The following is an 18,552-nucleotide window of genomic DNA, read 5'->3' as shown; positions in this document are numbered from 1 at the left end:
GTGGTTAAAGTACTCGTTAAGATACCACATCTCATATCAGGGCATCTGGGTTCAAATCCCCTGCTCTGGCTCCTGACTCCAACTTCCTGCTACTGTAGACCTTGGGAGGCACCAGGTGATGTCTCAAATAATTGGGTCCCTGCCACCCATGTGGGAACCCCAGATGGACTTCCTGGCTCTTGGCTTCAGCCTGTTCCAGATCTAGTTGTTGTGGCCATGTAGGGAGTGAACCAGCAGATGAAAGATCTCTCTGTTCGCTCTATGTGTCTCTGTCACCCCACCTTTCAAACAAACAAATAAATCTACAAATTGGTATCTTTAAAAATAAGTTGGAGTCCATTGGTCTGGGAGGGAACCAGGTGATTCTTACACGGAGCTTGACTCCAGAGCCATTCATTTATTCAGTATTCACAGAGCATCTTCCCTGTACCAGTCATGGGTCTAGGTTTTTGGGACATATCGGTGACAGCTCATGGAGCTCAAGTTCCAAAGATGGGCAAAAATCCTAGTGGGAGGTGGGCTGGGAGCCCCTGAACTCTCTAAGAAGGGCCCTGCAGGTGAAAGACTTTGCCTTATTCATCCCCAGTTCCCCAGAGTCAGGACTGTAGACATCCCTCCATAATGCTTGTTGAATGCACAAACGAGTGATCTTTGGCCTTCTCCTTGTGCACTTGCATTTCTTCCCTTGAATCATTGCACTGCAATCATTCCGGCTCCACGATGACAACATGCCCCGTTCGCTCTGTTCTCAGCCCAGCGCCTATGACACTGCCTGGCACACAGTAGGTGCTCAGTGTGCAGTCACTGAAATCATGAGTGCGTTTTTCAGAAATTATTCATACCCTGTTTTTGGTATAGCAGCCTAGGTTTCAAGAATAGTATACGGATAAGATTCATGAATTCCTAAAAATAAACATCCAGAGAGCTATGCGCTAGCGACTGCCAGGCCCGTGTGCCCTACTGGCACCCGGCAAGGCCACCAGCCACACGGAGGCTGTCGGTCCCTGGGAGCTCTGCCCGCCCCCTCCCCCGCGCAGCCTGCTCTGCGCTCCCTCCTCCTCTCCGCCCACTCTCTCCGCGGTCTCCCAGCGGCGGCGGCTTTGTCTCGTGGGCTGGTCCCCGGCGGCTCCCTCCCCTGAGCAGCTGCCGCCCGAGGGAGGCGCGCGGCGCGGGAGCTGTCCAGTACCCCGGTGCTGAAACCCCGAGCGCTCGTCCTCCAGCACTACCATGTAAGGGCCATGAGAAGGACTGGTCGTGGCGCAGCGCGGACATGGAGGAGGACTTATTCCAGCTCAGGCAGCTGCCGTGAGTATCCTGGGGGCGAGCGAGAGGCACTCGGGCTTTCTTTGCAAACAAGAAAGCCTGCAGGGGGGGCGTCTCTGCATGGCTTCTTGGATTTACAGGGAACGATTTCGGAGGCAGGAATTAGGCCTGGAGGAGGAAAGCCATTTCCCTACCCCAGCAGCCCAGTCTCTGGATCTCTGACTCAGTTCAATTTTTTTCAGAGCTGTCAGGATCTTGTTGGGGGTGGGGGAGGCTTACCGGGGCTCCACTTTCCATTTTAATGGCCCTCAATCTTAAACGGTGTCCTGGTCTGTGCATTTAAGAAACGGTAGCCACCTTTGGAAATGTAAACTGAATGGACGAGTCCATGCGATGACATCCATCCTCTCCAGACCTCCTGTGCTGTGAAATTCCTGATTTTTCTGCAAGTGCTTTTGGACAGGAAGGATACCGATGTTGCAGCCTAGTTTCTCAAAGGCTGGGATTTCTTCCCAGAGGAAAAGGCTTGGGCAAGTCCTGTTGTTTATGAAGTGTGTGAATGAGAGGGCTGTGCACCCATCGCTGAGCCCTCTTGCTTTCTTCTGAATGAAAGGTTTTTTTTTTTTAACAGCCAGCTAGAGTGAGACTCGTCTTGGAAATATCAGGGAGACACTTCCCTCTGAGGAAGGGGATTTTCTAAGGATATCAGATTTGCTCTGAGGATCTTGGGGGGAATACAACCAAGCGATGGAAGTGAACAGGGGCCTGTGGTGGGGTTTACAGATTTTTTTTCCTACCACAAGCAGATGGTGATTCGTTCAGCAAATTCCAAGAGTATGAGGGGGGCATTAAAAAGAACATTTCTGGGGGTTTTTGTTTTAATTCTTAGCATCACTAGCCATTTGGATGATACAAGTAGACTCCACTTGGGTTTGTTGGAAAGGATGTGTTATTGTTAGCATGTGTGCATTTTCTTGACTTAAAAAATGGTGTGTCTGAGCTACTGAAGAATTCTCCCAAGTGACTCTTAGTGTGACTGATAACAGTTCTCTGAGCCTCTGAGTACTGAAGGGATTGGAATATTTACTTTCCAATCAGCACAAAATTAATTTTCATTTAAAATCTTAATGAATTTAAAATTTTAGTTTTCAGCTCTTATTAATTGATCCACAAATGGCATATCTTGTTATGTAATGCAGCATTATTTCACAAATGCTAACAGGGTAGCTGGTTAAAATATCCAAAGGTTGTGTATAAAAACGTAAATATGTGAGTGTAAATCTCAAAGAAAACATGCCAGTTTTTCCTGAAAATAAATATCATGTTCAAAGCCCAAATTCAAAATAAAAAAATAATTCAAAAATGAAAATATGAGATTTAATATTCAGAATAAAAATACATATTGAAACTGCAGTTTTACTGAGACACATTTTCAAACAATGCCAGAGCATGTAACTTTGCAAAAGATTCACATATATTTAACCTACTAATAAATAGACATGACATTATCATGGTAATTCCTACCCTAATTTAAAATAGCAAAAATAGGATGAGAGTGTTTTTTCTGACTTACTGAAACATAGGTGTTTATATAGTTTTGATGTGAATATGTAGTGACCAATACAGTATATAGATAGTCAGTAAAGATCAGAGAGAAGGGCAAGAATGAAAAGCAGGCATCCTCTTCGCCAGCCCCAACCCTAGTCCCCAGAGTCAAGTGTCTTGATTATTCTTTCTGATGTTTTATAGACACAAGTATATGCAATATCTGTTAGAGGGGCCAAACTCTATGCCAGTTAAGAACATTGGCTCTTGAGTCAGACTTGGGTTCAAATCTTGACTCTGCCAGTTGCTGACCGTGTTGACTTCAAACAAGTGATTCAGCCTGAGACCTAGCTTCCCTAGCTGTATACCATGAGGACCAAAACAGTACTTGATTCATAAATGAATTGTGATGATAAACTGAGATAATACATGTTAAATTCTTGCAAGACACAAAGCACTCAACACCTATCAGCTATTGTTGCTATTTCACACCTGAAAAATAATTTATGAAAACAAAATAGGTGTCTTTGCTATGCTGGACTCCCCAAAACTGCAATCTGCAAACCACAGCCTATATTTGAATGAAATCAGAATTAGCCCTGAAATGTGTTGTCTTCAATTTTTATATATTAAAAAAGTAAAGTGAAAAGAATGGGTATGTGAATCTGAGTGGGTTACAAATCACGACTTAAGATGCTTTTGAAACCACACCCTGTGCACATTATGCACATATTGTAGGCAGCAGATTTCCTGAGAGCAATATGGTTGGAAAAAAAGATTCACAGTGCTTTGTAGAGGGTTGGCAAGAGTGGACTTTGGAACAGACTCAGTCCCATGGGAGGCCAAGTGTTAATAGATTATAAACCACTAAGTCGTTTACAGGGTTGGGGGAGGGGTGAAGAGGATGAGGGCGTCTAAGAAAACAGTCCTTCCTTGCACTTGGGGGCACCTTTGCACTGCTCTGGGTTGGCTCATTTGAGACCACAAGTAACCCTTGTCTTTCACTGGCTGTCCACTCAGGAATGGTCCCACGGACAGGAGAGTAGGAGGCAGAGACTTAACATCCAGTTCTACCTTAAATTTGGTCTTGTGCAACTCAGACTTTTCTAGTTTTCTTCCTTCTAGGACACTTTCTTGAAAGTAACTTTTGCAGACCACATTCATTCATTCCTTCAGTGATTTACTGAGGGAGCTGCCTACATACAAAGGATTCTACAGCTGAATGAGGTAGAATGATTTTTGCCCTTAAGGAGCTCTAAGTCCAAAGTTGCAATGTCTAGTATAGCGGTCACCAGCTACCTGTGGCTATTTAAAGATAATTTAATTTAGAAAGGAAATAATTTATATAGTATCATGTATAATATGAAACATGTGAAATTAAAAAAAAAATAAGTCCCGGGGCCAGCGCTGTGGTGCAGCGGGTTAATGCCCTGACCTGAAGCGCTGGCATCCCATATGGGCGCCGGTTCGAGACCCGGCTGCTCCACTTCCAATTCAGCTCTCTGCTGTGGCCTGGGAAGGCAGTAGGAGATGGCCCAAGTCCATGGGCTCCTGCACCCGCATGGGAGACCCAGAGGAATCTCCTGGCTCCTGGCTTCGGATCGGTGCAGTTCTGGCAGTTGCAGCCAATTGGGGAGTGAACCATCGGATGGAAGACCTCTCTCTCTCTCTCTCTCTCTCTCTCTCTCTCTCTCTGCCTCTCCTCTTTCTGTGTAACTCTTTCAAATAAATAAATAAATCTTTAAAAAAAAATAAGTCCCTCAACCATATGAACCACATTTGAGATGCCCAGTAGGAACCTATGTCTGGTGGTGAATCTACTGGATATCATAGTCCAGAGCATTTTATTTTAAGATTTATTTATTTATTTGAGAGGCAGAGTTACAGAGAGAGAGGGAGGGAGAGAGAAACAGAGAGAGAGAGAGAGAGAGAGAGATCTTTCATCCACTGGTTCACTCCCCAAAAGGTCACAATGTCCAAAGTTGGGCTGATCCAAAGCCAGGAACCAGGAGCTTCTTCTGGGTCTTCCATGTGGGTGCAGGGGCCCAATCACTTGGACCATCTTCCACTGCTTTCCCGGGCCATAGCAAAGAGCTGGATTGGAAGAAGAGCAGCTGGGACACGAACTGGCATCCATATGGGATGCTGGTGCCACAGACAGAGGCTTAGCCTACTGCACCACAGTGCCAGCCTCAAGAGCATTTTCATAATTACAGGAAGCTCTGTCGGCTAGCACTGGTGTAGTGGGAGAGGCAGACATTGAATGCATCATTGCAAGAATAATTATGAGAATTCCTTAAAGTGTTGTAGAAGATTGAGGTAGTGCAAGGAGCCAGATCCGGATGGAAGACAAGGAAAAAAAAATGTCTTGGAGGAAGTGACGTTTGAGCTGAGCTCCCAGAGGTGTGTGGGAGCCATCCAGGAAAAAGAGATGGATGAGGAGCATTCCAGACAGAGGGAACTTTATGAGCAAAAGCCATAGTTGAAGGCCAGCACCACGACTCAGTAGGCTAATCCTCCGCCTTGCGGCGCCGGCACACAGGGTTCTAGTCCCGGTCGGGGAACCGGATTCTGTCCTGGTTGCCCCTCTTCCAGGCCAGCTCTCTGCTGTGGCCAGGGAGTGCAGTGGAGGATGGCCCAAGTGCTTGGGCCCTGCACCCCATGGGAGACCGGAGAAGCACCTGGCTCCTGCCTTCAGATCAGTGCGGTGCGCTGGCTGCAGCACGCCGGCCCTGGCAGCCATTGGAGGGTGAACCAACGGCAAAGGAAGACCTTTCTCTCTGTCTCTCTCTCTCTCTCTCACTGTCCACTCTGCCTGTCAAAAAAAAAAAAAAAAAAGCCCTAAGTTGGAGGGGTGGGTGGGGGAAGCATTTGGCGCAGCAGTTAAATACGCCTCTGGGTGAGACACCCACACCCCTTGGCAGAGTGCCTGGGCTCGAGTCCTGGCTCCACTTCTGACTCCAGCTTCCTGGAATGCAGACACACTGGGAGGCAGCAGTGATGGCGCAAGTGTTCGGGTCTCCATCATCCATGTGGGAGACCTGGATGGAGTGCCCACCTCCTGGCTTCCGCCCCGGTCCAGGCATTTGAAAAGTGTTGCAGGCATTTGGAGAGTGAACCAATGGATGGGAGTGTTCTCTCTTTCTCATGTTTTTTAAAAAAATGCTCTAAATTGGCCAGCGCCGTGGCTCACTAGGCTAATCCTCCGCCTTGCGGCGCCGGCACACCAGGTTCTAGTCCCGGTAGGGGCGCCGGATTCTGTCCCGGTTGCCCCTCTTCCAGGCCAGCTCTCTGCTGTGGCCAGGGAGTGCAGTGGAGGATGGCCCAAGTGCTTGGGCCCTGCACCCCATGGGAGACCAGGATAGGTACCTGGCTCCTGCCATTGGATCAGCGCGGTGCGCCGGCCGCGGCGGCCATTGGAGGGTGAACCAACGGCAAGGGAAGACCTTTCTCTCTGTCTCTCTCTCTCACTGTCCACTCTGCCTGTCAAAAAAATAAAAATAAAAAAAATGCTCTAAATTGGGAAAAAGCTTGATGTGTCTCAGAATTGGGTACTGGAGCCTAGTGAACAGTGGCTCAAGGGAAGACTGCAGAGGACAGCAGGGACCAGGGTTTACAGGGTCTTGAAGTACATGACAAGGAGTTGAGGCTTCATTCTGCATTTGCTCAATCCGCTGTCTCCTTTATTACAAGCCCTGTCTTTTTTTTTTTTTTAAACAGAGAGAGAGAAAGGTCTTCCTTCCATTGGTTCACCCCTCCCCCCAAGTGGCTGCTATGGAGCCAGGAGCCAGGTACTTCCTCCTGGTCTCCCATGTGGGTGCAGGGCCCAAGCTCTTGGGCCATCCTCCACTTCCTTCTCCGGCCACAGTAGAGAGCTGGACTGGAAGAGGAGTAACCGGGAACAGAACCGGTGCCCCAACCGGGACTAGAACCCGGAGTGCTGGCGCTGCAGGCGGAGGATTAGCCTAGTGAGCCATGGTGCCAGCTGCCCTGTCTTTCAAGATAGAGTTGAAGTCCAGCGTGTGAATGAATCTTCCCCCTGAGTTTCAGTTGCAGCAGAAGTAAAAATGTGGGGTCCAAGTCAGGCAAGCCACGTTCAGACTCTGGTCCTGCCTCTTACCGGCTGGGTGGCCTTGGGTCAGTGATGTCATCTCCCCAAGGCAGGCTATGTATCTGTAAAGTTGGAGGCGTGATCTGCATGGTCGGGCTCTTGTGAGGACTGGGGAAATCATTGATGGGAGGTGCCTGGCTCTGTGTAAGGGCTCAGTTGATGGTGCTGGAGTCATTGCCTTCTCCACTCTGGTTTCTCCCCTTAGTCTCCACCTTGTTCAGGTGGTAAAGCACCTGCAATCCACAGTCTCCCTTGAGGAACACTTGCTGTGATGACACACGTCCAGACTTGGACTTGATTGTGGCTCCACTCTGCTCCTCTCTTATTCTCTCCCATAAAAACTGATGGCTGTGCCAGCCACGCCGCTTGGGTCAAAAACTTGGTATTCCTCCTACACTCCTCTCACATTTCACTTTTGATCCATCCTACTGGTTTTGCCTTTAATCTGCACCCAGACTCTAATCCCTTCTCTCCTTCTATACCATGACCCCCAGCTCAGGGTCTGGTGCTCTCTCACTGGGGCAGATTGCTGTTCTGTCCTTGATGGTCTTCCTGCGCCTGCCCTTGACTCCCTGTAGCCCTTTCTCAACACAGCAGCCAGAGGGATTCTTTAAATTCAGACCTGGCCCCTCCCTGCTCAAAACTCTCCCATGACTCCCAGCTCAGCTCAGCTCAGCTCTTCCACTCTGCCCTCTACTTGTGCTGACCAGCAACATTCCGTAGCAGCCGTGCAAGAGCTGAGTCCACCTGGGAAGACCAGACATAGCTTCGCTTCTTCCCTGTTTCCCTCATTCCACTTTAACTAAATCAGGGAGATTGGAGAAATGGCAGCTTGACTTGCTGATTAGAACTGGGCCTTTGGCATAGCAGTTAAGACACTGCTTGGGACGCCTGTACCCCACATCAGGATGCCTGAGTTCAAGTCCTGGTTCCACCCCTGACACCAGCTTCCTGCTAACGTGCACCCTAGGGGATGGCTTCAGTAGCTGGGTCTCTGCCTAGATGGAGTTCACAGCTCCTGCCTTTGGTCTCGCCCAGTCCTGGCCATCACACACATTTTAGGAGTGAACTGGTGATGAGAGATCTGTGTCTCTATACTTTTCAACTACATGTGAAGAAATGAAAATTCTTAAATTTTTTGTCAAATAAGTCTTGTAGATACTTAAAACGCACAAATGTCGAAATATGTTTTTGTTGGGAAATGGCTCAATCAAGACAGTTAACAGACACACTGCTTCATATACTCATCATTTAACATATTTATTTGTTTGTTTGTTTGAGAGTTAGAGACAGAGAGGAAGAGAGAGGTCCCCCACATAGTGGTTCACTCCCTAATGCCCACAACAGCCAGGGGCAGGAACACAGCTGTAGCTGGGAGCCAGAAACATAATGCAGGCCTCCCATGTGGGTGGCAGAAACCCAATCATTTGAGCCTCCCAGGGTCTCCATTGGTGGGAAGCCAGGCTCAGGAGCCAGAGCCAGGAACTGAACCCAGATACTCTGATGTGGATGAGACCCTTGCACCTTATCTACCAGGCCAAGCACCCTGCCTTCAGTTACTATTTCTACAGCGTCTTCAGCTCTCTCTTCAAACCTCACTTCTTCGGCTTTAGTCCTCCTGGGACCCTGGCACCTGTCCTCTCAGCCAGGTACACCTCCACGGTCCTCAGTGTACCCTTGTCAGTTCCCCATGTCAGTGTGACACAGAAGGAGTCTCCACTGCATGGTGGTTGAACTGACACATGAATGAATATGTTGCAAAATCGTACTAGTTAGAGAGGTGTAGCAAGGCGGTGTCTCCTTCCAGTCTGAAGAGTTACCTTCTGCCCCTGCCCTGCGTGCCCTGACACATATCAGAGAATGCCCAAGTGTGCTGGCTCTCTGCTCAAGCAGACCTAGTTCAGATCCTAACTTTCCTGCCAGCTTGGGAGGGAACCTTGAGCAAGCTGGTTTTCTGTAGGCCTCAGTTTCATCCTCTGCCAAGTGGGGATACCCTGGCCCCACTTTCTATGGCATCAGCGTCCTGGAGGTGATGCTCACGACACACTTAGCGGAGTGACCGGCACCTGGCAAAGGCTTCATGGACGTTACCTATCATTTATTATTAGCGTTACATTTTGCCCAGAGTAGATTCTGCAGGTCCACTCTACAGGGAACAAGCTCAGTGCCATTCAGGCTGATGGAAGTGAAAGGAAATAAATAAAATCCATAGAAAATTCAAATTTCCCTTCTTTGCAGATTTGTAGCTGCTCAGGAGTGGACCTCACAGGTCATCACAGCCACTTTTCTCATCCCATCTCCCCAGTTCAGGGCAGGAGAGCATTCGGCGATTGCTTTCAAACTCTTGTGGCCATCAGCATCTTATTAAAACTCAGATTCCTGGGCTCCGCTCTACAGGGATCCAAAAGCATTCAGTCTAGAGTTTGGCCCAAATCAGCATTCTGATCAGTCCCCTCGTGGTTGTTTTGGCTGAGGGAATAGCTATTAAGCCTAGTGGTTACTACACTCAGCATGTCTGGCTCTCCTGGCTCCAGCTCATGACTCCAGCTTCCTGCTAACACAGACCCCAGGAGACAAGTCCTTGGCCAAGTTCCTGCAGCCAGCATGAGAGACCCAGACCATGCCCTAGCTCCTGGCTCTGGCTCCAGCTGTTGTAGTCATTTGGAAACTGTTTCTCTCTGTGGCTCAAAAAATAAAAGAGAGAAGCATTGGCTGATCGCATAAGATCCTGAATTTGGGGGCTACTTGTGCTAGGGCCCTAGTACACTAGATACTGTCTAGGGGATGTGAACCAAGTGGCGTGACTTCTCTGAGACTCAGTTTACTGGAGCTGTGTTGATACCACGTCCTTCTTAGAGTGTGAGGACATTACCTAAGTAGTTTATGGCATTCCAGCTTGGGCCTGGCGTGCTGAAATGATGCACAAATATTCCATATCATTACTCCTGAACGGCCACACGATACCCATACCTCCTGCAGTGCCTCCCGGGCCTCCTAAAGCAGCCTGTTTCTCCTCCTTGTATTGAGCTGAAATTGTTCCCCTCTTCCTTATACATAGAAGTTCAAGTTCTATTCTGAGTCCAAGTTGAACAAGCACCCTCTTTCACGTGGCAGAACCTCAACCCTTTGGAAAGCAGAGGAGCAGCCTCTGAGAAGACTCAAATCCTACAGGCCAGAGAGTGCCCCAGTTCTTGTCTTGAAGGAGGCAAAGCAAGCCCTCCAGTGCCTGTGACCTTGACAGGTGCTGCTCCAAGCGCATAGCATCTAAGCTCCTCCATCAGTAGGTTTCAGGCCCCAGAGAAGCCCCAGTGCCACACAAGCAGGGCATCTGGGACAAGACTGAGGGCACTGGCATCAGTACTTTTGTTTGAATTCCTCAAACAAGGAGGAACCTTGTCATAACTCAGCTGTCTAGGGGTCAGCCTTGCCCATGAGCCCCCTGTGGTGAGGGTTTCCTCTGCTAAGTGGAAGGGTGTCGAGGGAGAGGGGACTAACAGTTAACAAAAGCTCCAACTCTGCACCCCACTTTGGGCAAACCACTGTCCCCTCCCCCCTGCCCACCAGCCTCCACCCTCTTCCCCTCTGCTTGTCTCCCCATCCTCACCACACCTTAGCTTTTCTGTATGCTGATGTTTTCACATCTTGGGGTCTCGCTGACCCTGGATGGACTGTCATTCCCTGAATTAACTAATTCCTAGAGATAGCAACCAGCTGTCCTGCCAGCGGGCCTTGCAGATGCAAACCAACCAATCCAGAGCCCCACATCCCCAGCCAACTCCTTTCTCAGGCTTCCGCAGGACCCCCAGATGCTGGGCCACATCCGTTCTGTCCAGAACCAGGCACCTGCCGGCCGGGACAGCTCCTCTGCCCCCACTGTCTGATGCAATCACTCAGGCTGGCCGGTGCTAAACCTGCTTACTCTCCGCACCTGGTTCTTTCCATGGAAGCCACAACAAAAGCTCTTGCCCAGCCCCTCTGCCTCTGCTTCCTGACCAACGCTGGTGGATCCCCACGTGCCCCTCTTCTTGGGACCTGGGGGTTTGTAAACACAGCACAGCATAGACCTTCCATAGCTATCATTTCCTGGACTCTCTTTAATGAAGTTCTTTTTTTTTCTTCAAATTTTTACTTCTTTATTTTCTTCTTATTTGAGAGATAGATGGAGAGAGCTCTGGTTCAGATCCACTGGTTCACTCTCCAAATGCCTGCAACAGCTGGAGCTGGGCCAGGCTAAAGCCAGGAGTCAGGAACTGAATCCTGGTGGCAGGTGGCAGATGGCAGGGACCACTTGAGCCATCACCTGCTGCCTTCCAGAACATGCATTAGCAGGAAGCTGGATGGGAAGTGAAGGAGCCAGGACTCGAACCAGGCATCCTGACAGAAGATGTGGGTGTCCAAAGCATCAGCTTACCCACTGTGCCAAACTCCTTGCCATCCTCTATCTGGCTCCTGAGAAGGAAAGAGCCTGCCCAACACTCAAAACTCAACTGTGGTCATCTTCCAGCCTCTCGCGTTTCCTTAAAACTCTTCAATGGCAGACCATTGGTCTCAGGACAACAGCGAAACCCTCACCCCAGTCTCTGGAGCCCTGCATGGTCCAGGTTCTCTAGCCGCTGCTCCTTGGTCCTACCACCCAGCCTTCAAACCAGCCGTTCTCTCTACTCTTCCCCTCTGTGTGTGACTGTCCTTGTCCCCTTGACCTCATCCTCCCCTGGAAGCTCTTCTCTGGCCACTCCCTGCTCCAAATGCTCTTTATGTTAGCACCCTGCTTGCTTCCTTCTCAAGATGCAATCATGGAGCTGGCGCCGTGACTCACTTAGCTAATCTTCCGCCTGCGGCACCAGTGTCCAATATGGGCACTGGGTTCTAGTCCCGGCTGCTCCTCTTCCAGTCCAGCTCTCTTCTGTGGCCCAGGAAGGCAGTGGAGCATGGACCAAGTGCTTGGGCGCCTGCACCCACTTGGGAGACCAGGAGGAAGCACCTGGCTCCTACCTTCGGATCAACATAGCTCCAGCTGCAGTGGCCATTTGGGGGGTGAACCAATGGAAGGAAGACCTTTCTCTCTCTCTGTCTCTCTCTCTGTCTCTCTCTGTCTCTCTCTAACTTTATCTGTCAAATAAATTTTAAAAATGCAATCATTTGCTTAAGTATAATGTTGCATTAGTTGATTTGTCTGTCAATCATCTCCTTGACCAGAGCATACACTTCCGGAGGGCAGGGACCGTGTCTATCATGTCCTCTTTGTACCCCGGCACTCAGCACACAGCCAGCCCCCAGTAGATGCTATTTAAAATACTGAATGGCTTGTGCCCAGGTGCTCTCTGCAAGGGACTCCTTTCATCTCCATGGCAACCCTGTGAGGTGGGAATTACCATCTCCATTTTATAGATGAGGAAATCCGGACTCTGAGAGATGAAGCAACCTCTCTAGGGTCGCACAGTTGCATAATAGCATGGGCAGGGGATTCAGACTCAAATCAGGGCCCTGTGTTGTGATGCAATAGGTTATGTCACTGCTTAAGGCACAGGCATCCCATATCAGAGCAACAGTTTGAGTCTTGGCCACTCTGCTTCCTGTCCAGCTCCCTGCTAATGCACCTGAGAAGGCAGTAGAAGATGGCCTAAGCACTTGGGCCCCTGCCACCCATGTAGGAGACCTGGATGGAGTTCCAGGCTCCTGGCTTCTGCTTGGCCCAGCCCTGGCTGTTGCAACATTTGGGGGATAGTTCTGTCTCTCCCTCCCTCCCTCTCTGTCTGTCACTCTGCCTTTCAAATACATAAATAAATCTCTAAAAACAAAATAAACAGACTCAAATCCATCTATTTGCTGGAGTTGGGTCTGCTGCTTTCCTGTGAGCGACCTCGGTGGTCCATGTGGGATTCAAAATGGTAACACAGCCAGGGTGAAGCTTCCCTTGCTGACGGACAGACTCGTGAGCTCAAGGGATGAACCTCCAGAAGCTCAGATGAGAGAGAGAAGAACTTCCTCCTCTCAAATGCCCTCATCAAGTCACAGGCCCTCACTGGAAGTCCGGAGATAAATTTCATAAAATCACATTGCTGCCAACAGGATCTTGAAGTTGACAGCTATTTCCTCAAGTCCTTCTCTTCCTTAAATAGCAAAACTATGTAAAATAAATGTTCCCTGCTATTTTAGTAAATTATACGCTATATATAATATGCAATGAGAAATGCCAAGAAATTGCAAGCCAGCTGGTTTTGAAGCCCTCATATATTTGAACATATGCCACTGCTATTTTCTTTTTAATATATCTATTTGAAAGGCAGAGTAACAGAGAGGGACACACACAGACACACACACACACAGATCTTCCATCCACTGGTTCACTCCCCAGATGGCCACATGGCCAGAGCTGGGCCAGGCTGAAGGCAGGAACCTGGAGCTCCATCCTGGTCTCCCACGTGGGTGCAGGCGCCCAAGGACTTGGACCGTCTTCAGCTGCTTTCCAGGGTGCATTGGCAGGGAGCTGCATCTGAAACAGAGTAGCTGGGACTTGAATGGGTGCCCTGATATGGGACGCTCCACGTGACAGTGCCAGCCCGTCTTCCCTTCCTGTCACCTTACGTGTTTTCCCTTGGGAAGGCTTGGCTGCTGTAGGTGGTACATACATTCAGGATCCCAACCGATTGCAAATGCAGTCTGGCTTTCTGAGTATCATTTGATACCAAGGGTCCCCTCTTTATCTCTGCTTTCAAACAAGCTCTAATAAACACAGGTTGAAACCCGGCCTCTGGTGTTCCGCAAGGGAAGAAACGTGAATGGACCGTGGTTTGAAACCGCAGGGAGCCAGGTCATTTTCTCAAAGTCACATCGTGCAGAGGTCAGTGTGTCCCAGGGTCAAGGCAGAGCCGTGACCTGGGTGCGGCTGGTCCGAGGGGGAGTTAATGTTCACCCACTCCGGGCCCCAGTCCTCCCGCTCATCAGGATGACTGTCACGATGCTGCTGCAAGCCCGTGGCCATCTTCATGTCACAGACGGAAGTCTGCAGCGTGCTGAGCAGAGAGCTCACGGTCGGCAGCGGGACGCGGCCACTGCTGTGCTTTCCGGCGAAGGTGATGGATGCCCAGGTTAAAAGTGTCCAACACGACAGAAGGGTCCAAAATGAAGAGGGAAAACTATCCCTTTCCCTCAAAACTCCCCATTGCTAGTGGGTGTTTAGCCTGGCAGTTAAGATGCTGATTAAGCTCCCCGCATCCCACATCAGAGTAGCTGGGTTCCATAGTCGGCTCTGTCTCCTGACTCCACCTCCCTGCTAATGCACACCTGGGGAGGCAGCAGGTGATGGCTCAAGTCACTGGGCCCCCGCTGCCACCACGTGGGAGACCCAGATGGCATTCCCGCCTCCTGGCTTCCACTCAACCTCGTCCCTGCCATGTAGGCATCAGGGGAGTGAGCCAGCAGATGGGAGCTCGCTCACTCTCTCCCTCTGCCTCCCTGGTTAATTAATTTATTAACTTTTAAAAACCAACTCCATTTCTACCCAGTCCTCTTCCCCAGAAGAAACCAGGCTCAGGCTTCTGTGTCGGTCGACTTTGTGTCAAGAATTTGGTTTGTTTCAGCTCACGGCTTTGGAGGTCCACAGTCCCAGCCTGGATGCCCCTGTCGGTCCTGTGTCTTTTGAGAGTGGTGGGTGGCAGAACAGGTGGGAAGGAAGGTTCACGTGGTGGGCCAGGAAGCAGAGACTGGAACACGATTGTCTTCCATGTCCACCTGTCTCTCTTTACCAAGTCCCCATGATTATATCACAAGGGCTCCATCCCAGTGGCTTAACCCAACCCAATCTCTTTCCAAAGGCTTCATCTTCCAACATTAACTTTTAAAAAAATATTTGAAAGACAGAGTTTTATATATATATATATATATATATAGAGAGAGAGAGAGAGAGAGAGAAGTCTTCCATCTGCTGGTTCACTCCACAAATGGCCACAATGGCTGGAGCTGGACCAAGGCTAAGCCAGGAGCCAGGAGCTTCCTCCAGGTCTCCCATGTGGGTTCAGGGGCTCAAGGACTTGGGCCATCTTCTACTGCCCTCCTAGGCCATAGCAGAGAGCTAGATCGGAAGTGGAGCAGCCGGGTCTCGAACCAGTGCCCATTTGGGATGCTGGGGCTTTAACCTGTTGCACCACGGCACCGGCCCCTACATTAACATTTAACATTCACCCATTATCCATTAACATGGCCCCATCGACCATTAACAGAAGACCTCGGGAAACATGCCCTTAACCCATGGGTCTTTGAGGGACTCTCTAGGATTGGAAGCACAGCACTTCCTCAGGTATCCTTCTAGAATATCTATGGCTGTGTAAGTGCGCCCGTCCCAGAGCAGCGCATCTCAGATTTTTAGCATGCATGAAAACTGCCTGGGGCAGATAAGGTGCTGATTCAGCAGATGTGGATCAGGGCCCCAGACCCTGGGTTTCTAACAAGTTCCTAGAGGGTGCCAGCTCAGGACTACACTTGAGACTTTGATTAGCCAGGACCAAGGCCATGGGTGCATAGGATCGCACATTTAATAATGAGCCTGAAGAGTTTTTCCCTGTGATATCTTACAGGTGCACGTGTGTGTGTGTGCATGCATGTGTGTGTGTGATTATGGTGGTGAAATACATATAAAGTAAAATTTACCATCGTGACAATTTTAAGCACACACTTAAAGCATTAAGTACACTCACAAGGCTGTGCCGCCTTCACCACCATCCATCTCTAGAATTTTTCAGAACCCATTAAACAACACTAACTCCCCATTCCCTTGTTCCTCAGCCCCTGATAACCACCATTCTGCCTCCTGTCTCTAGGACTTTGATTATTGGAGGTACCTCACACACAGGTTGGATCCCACAATGTTCCTGTGGCCGGCTTTTATCACTTGATACAACGTCCCCATCATTCATCCATGCTGCAGCAGGTGTCAGCTCCCTTCCTCTGTGAGGCTGAATGACATTCCACTGTGCAGATGGACCACGTTGTGTTTATCCGCCATCTTGCTGGTGGACACCTGGGTCGTTACCACCTTTGGCTATGGCGATACTTAAAGACGTTTAAAACCACTTTCTCCAAAGGATGTGCAGAGATATATTTCATCACTCCCATCCTGATGGCTGTTACTAGTTTCCCATTATCACAAGCAAAGCTGCAAATGGCATGCTAGCATCCAGAGGACAAGACAACACAGTGGCCAGAAGGGGGAGCTATGAAGTCAGATACCTTTGCCAAAGACTGGCTTAGCCACTGCTGTGTGACCTCAGGCAAGCTCGCAGCCCCTCTGTGCCTCAGTGTCCTCATCCGTGAAGTGGGGATAATGACAGTGAGGATAGATAAGATCATGCACGCACAACACTCACGCAGCAAGCCTGCCATCCACACCAGCTCTTTGTGTCACAATGCACCGCCTCCTGGTGTCTACGTCTGCAGTGAATTTCCAGAACCCTCTGGGGGCAGAGAGGTGTAGTAGAAAGCATTTACGATCTGGAAGGCTTCACAAATGCCCTTCCCCAGTGGTTGCCGTGGCCACTGCTCTCCTGAGAAGGAAGTAGGGAGCCAGGGAGGGCTCGGGAAGAGAGGATGCCATGAAAGCATTCAGGGAAGACTACCAGGCACTTCAGAGTCAAAGCTGACCCCTTCCTTGGCCTTCCCTGCATTACTTTTTTTTTTTTGACAGGCAGAGTTAGACAGTGAGAGAGAGAGACAGAGAGAAAGGTCTTCCTTCTGTTGGTTCAGCCCCCAAATGGCCGCCATGGCCAGCGCTGCGCCGATCCGAAGCCAGGAGCCAGGTGCTTCCTCCTGGTCTCCCACGGGGTGCAGGGCCCAAGCACTTGGGCCATCCTCCACTGCCCTCCCAGGCCACAGCAGAGAGCTGGACTGGAAGAGGAACAACCGGGACTAGAACCTGGCACCCCAACTGGGTCTAGAACCCGGGGTGCCGGCGCCGCAGGTGGAGGATTAGTCTAGTGCGCCATGGCACCGGCCATTACTCATGTTTTTGATTTGGGGGTTGCTTCTTGGGGCAGGGAGCCCCACCACTCATCCCTTCCCTGGAGCCCATCCTACACCACCCCTCACTCGGTTGGTTCCAGGCTGGAAACATCCCCCCTCGCCTTGAGCTTTCTTCTGGGTGCCCAGTTGGTTTGCAGTGCTTCTCACACGCTGCGTGACCTCTCCAGAGACATTAATATTAATATATTAGCATCCACATTTGCATTTCAGTATTGGGGGCAGGATTTGTTCCAGGACTTCCTTGCAGAAACCAAAATCTACAGATGCTCCAGTCCATTACGTACGATGTTGTAGGGTTTGCATAGGAACTATGCATATAATCATATGCATAACCTACATATATGTTTTAAAAATATTTGCTTAGTAGCCAGAGTTCTGGTACAGTGGGAGAAACAGCCGCCTGCAAAGCCAGCATCCCATGCGGGCACCAGTTCAAGTCCCAGCTGTTCCACTTCCCATCCAGCTCCCTGCTAGTGCCCCTGGGAAAGCAGAGGAAGATGGCTCAAGTAGTTGGGCCCCTGCACTCATGTGGGAGACCTGGAAGAAGCTTCTGGCTTCAGCATGGCACAGTGCCAGCTCTTGCAGCCTTTTAGGGAGTGAACCAGTGGTTGGAGGATTTTGATCTCTCTCCCTCTCTCTTTGTAACTCTTCCTTTCAAAGACATACTAAGCAAATCTTTTAAAAAAAAAATACTTGTTTATTTATTTGAAAGGCAGAGTGACAGGGAGGGAGAGAGACAGAGAGACAGAGAGACAGAGAGAGAGGGAGAATCTTCCATCTGTTGGTTCACCCCCCCAAATGGCCGCAACAGCTGGGGCTGGGCCAGACCTAAGCCAGGAGCCTAGAGCTCCATCTGGGTGTCCCACGTGGGTGTCAGATACCCAAGCACTTGGGTCACCATCTGCTGCCTCCCAGGCGCATTAGCAAAAACCTGGATCAGAAGTGGAGTAGCTGGGACTCGAACCAGCTCTGCAACATGGAATGCAGGCATCCTAAGCAGCAGCTTACCCTGCTGCTCCCGGACGCCTGCCTCTCCCACATGCTTGAAATCACCCCCAGGTTACTTGTAATACCCAACCCAAGGCAAAGGCTGTGCAGATGGCCTTCTCTTCTGGGAATAAAGAGAAACCTATACTCGTCCAGGGCAGGTGCCGTCATTTTTTCCCAAATATTTTCCATCTGTGGTTGGTTGGGTCTGCAGAGAGAGAAAGTTCCAGAACCCCCCAGAAGGAAAGCCGGGCCTCGTGCAGCAGTGCCTCCCCGCTCCCTCACGGTCCCCCAGCCCCCCGGCTGCCTCCGTTCTCCTGTTCTAGCTGCTTCATGTAGATGCAGTCACAGAGCTGGGACCTCCTGTGTCTGGCCCCTTTCCCTTAGGGGGACATTTTTAGGTGCATCTGTGTTGTAGCATGCATTGGTAGGGTGAGGACTTGTGCGTGCCGTGGTGTGTAAGAGCCTGCTCCTACCAGCTCTAGGGAACAGATTGTTAAATATTCAGGCGCCTGTGGAAGCTGCTGTTTAACTATTGATAGCGTGACACTGGGCAGCGAGGGAGTACTTACCCCCCCCCAACCCTGGCAAACTGGCAACACTGTTTTTTTTTTTTTTGGAGGGGTGGGTTA

The 18,552-nt window shown here is 50.0% G+C and overlaps 1 protein-coding gene across 1 annotated transcript in view; it reads left to right on the top strand.

The window, feature by feature from the left end:
- The first annotated feature begins 955 nt into the window (after positions 1-955).
- The window catches only part of SVOP (SV2 related protein), a 76,611-nt gene continuing 59,014 nt past the window's right edge, over positions 956-18,552 (top strand). The window contains exon 1 of the mRNA XM_070066014.2: positions 956-1,305. Within this exon, the coding sequence (XP_069922115.1) occupies positions 1,271-1,305 (35 nt within the window). The 5' untranslated portion in view covers positions 956-1,270. The remainder of the gene's footprint in view (positions 1,306-18,552) is intronic.

The sequence above is a fragment of the Oryctolagus cuniculus genome, chromosome 21 (genome assembly GCF_051225735.1).
Source record: "Oryctolagus cuniculus isolate XC-2025 breed Fujian yellow rabbit chromosome 21, ASM5122573v1, whole genome shotgun sequence".
NCBI classification, from domain to species: Eukaryota; Metazoa; Chordata; class Mammalia; order Lagomorpha; family Leporidae; genus Oryctolagus; species Oryctolagus cuniculus.
This window is presented reverse-complemented; position numbering and strand designations above follow the sequence as displayed.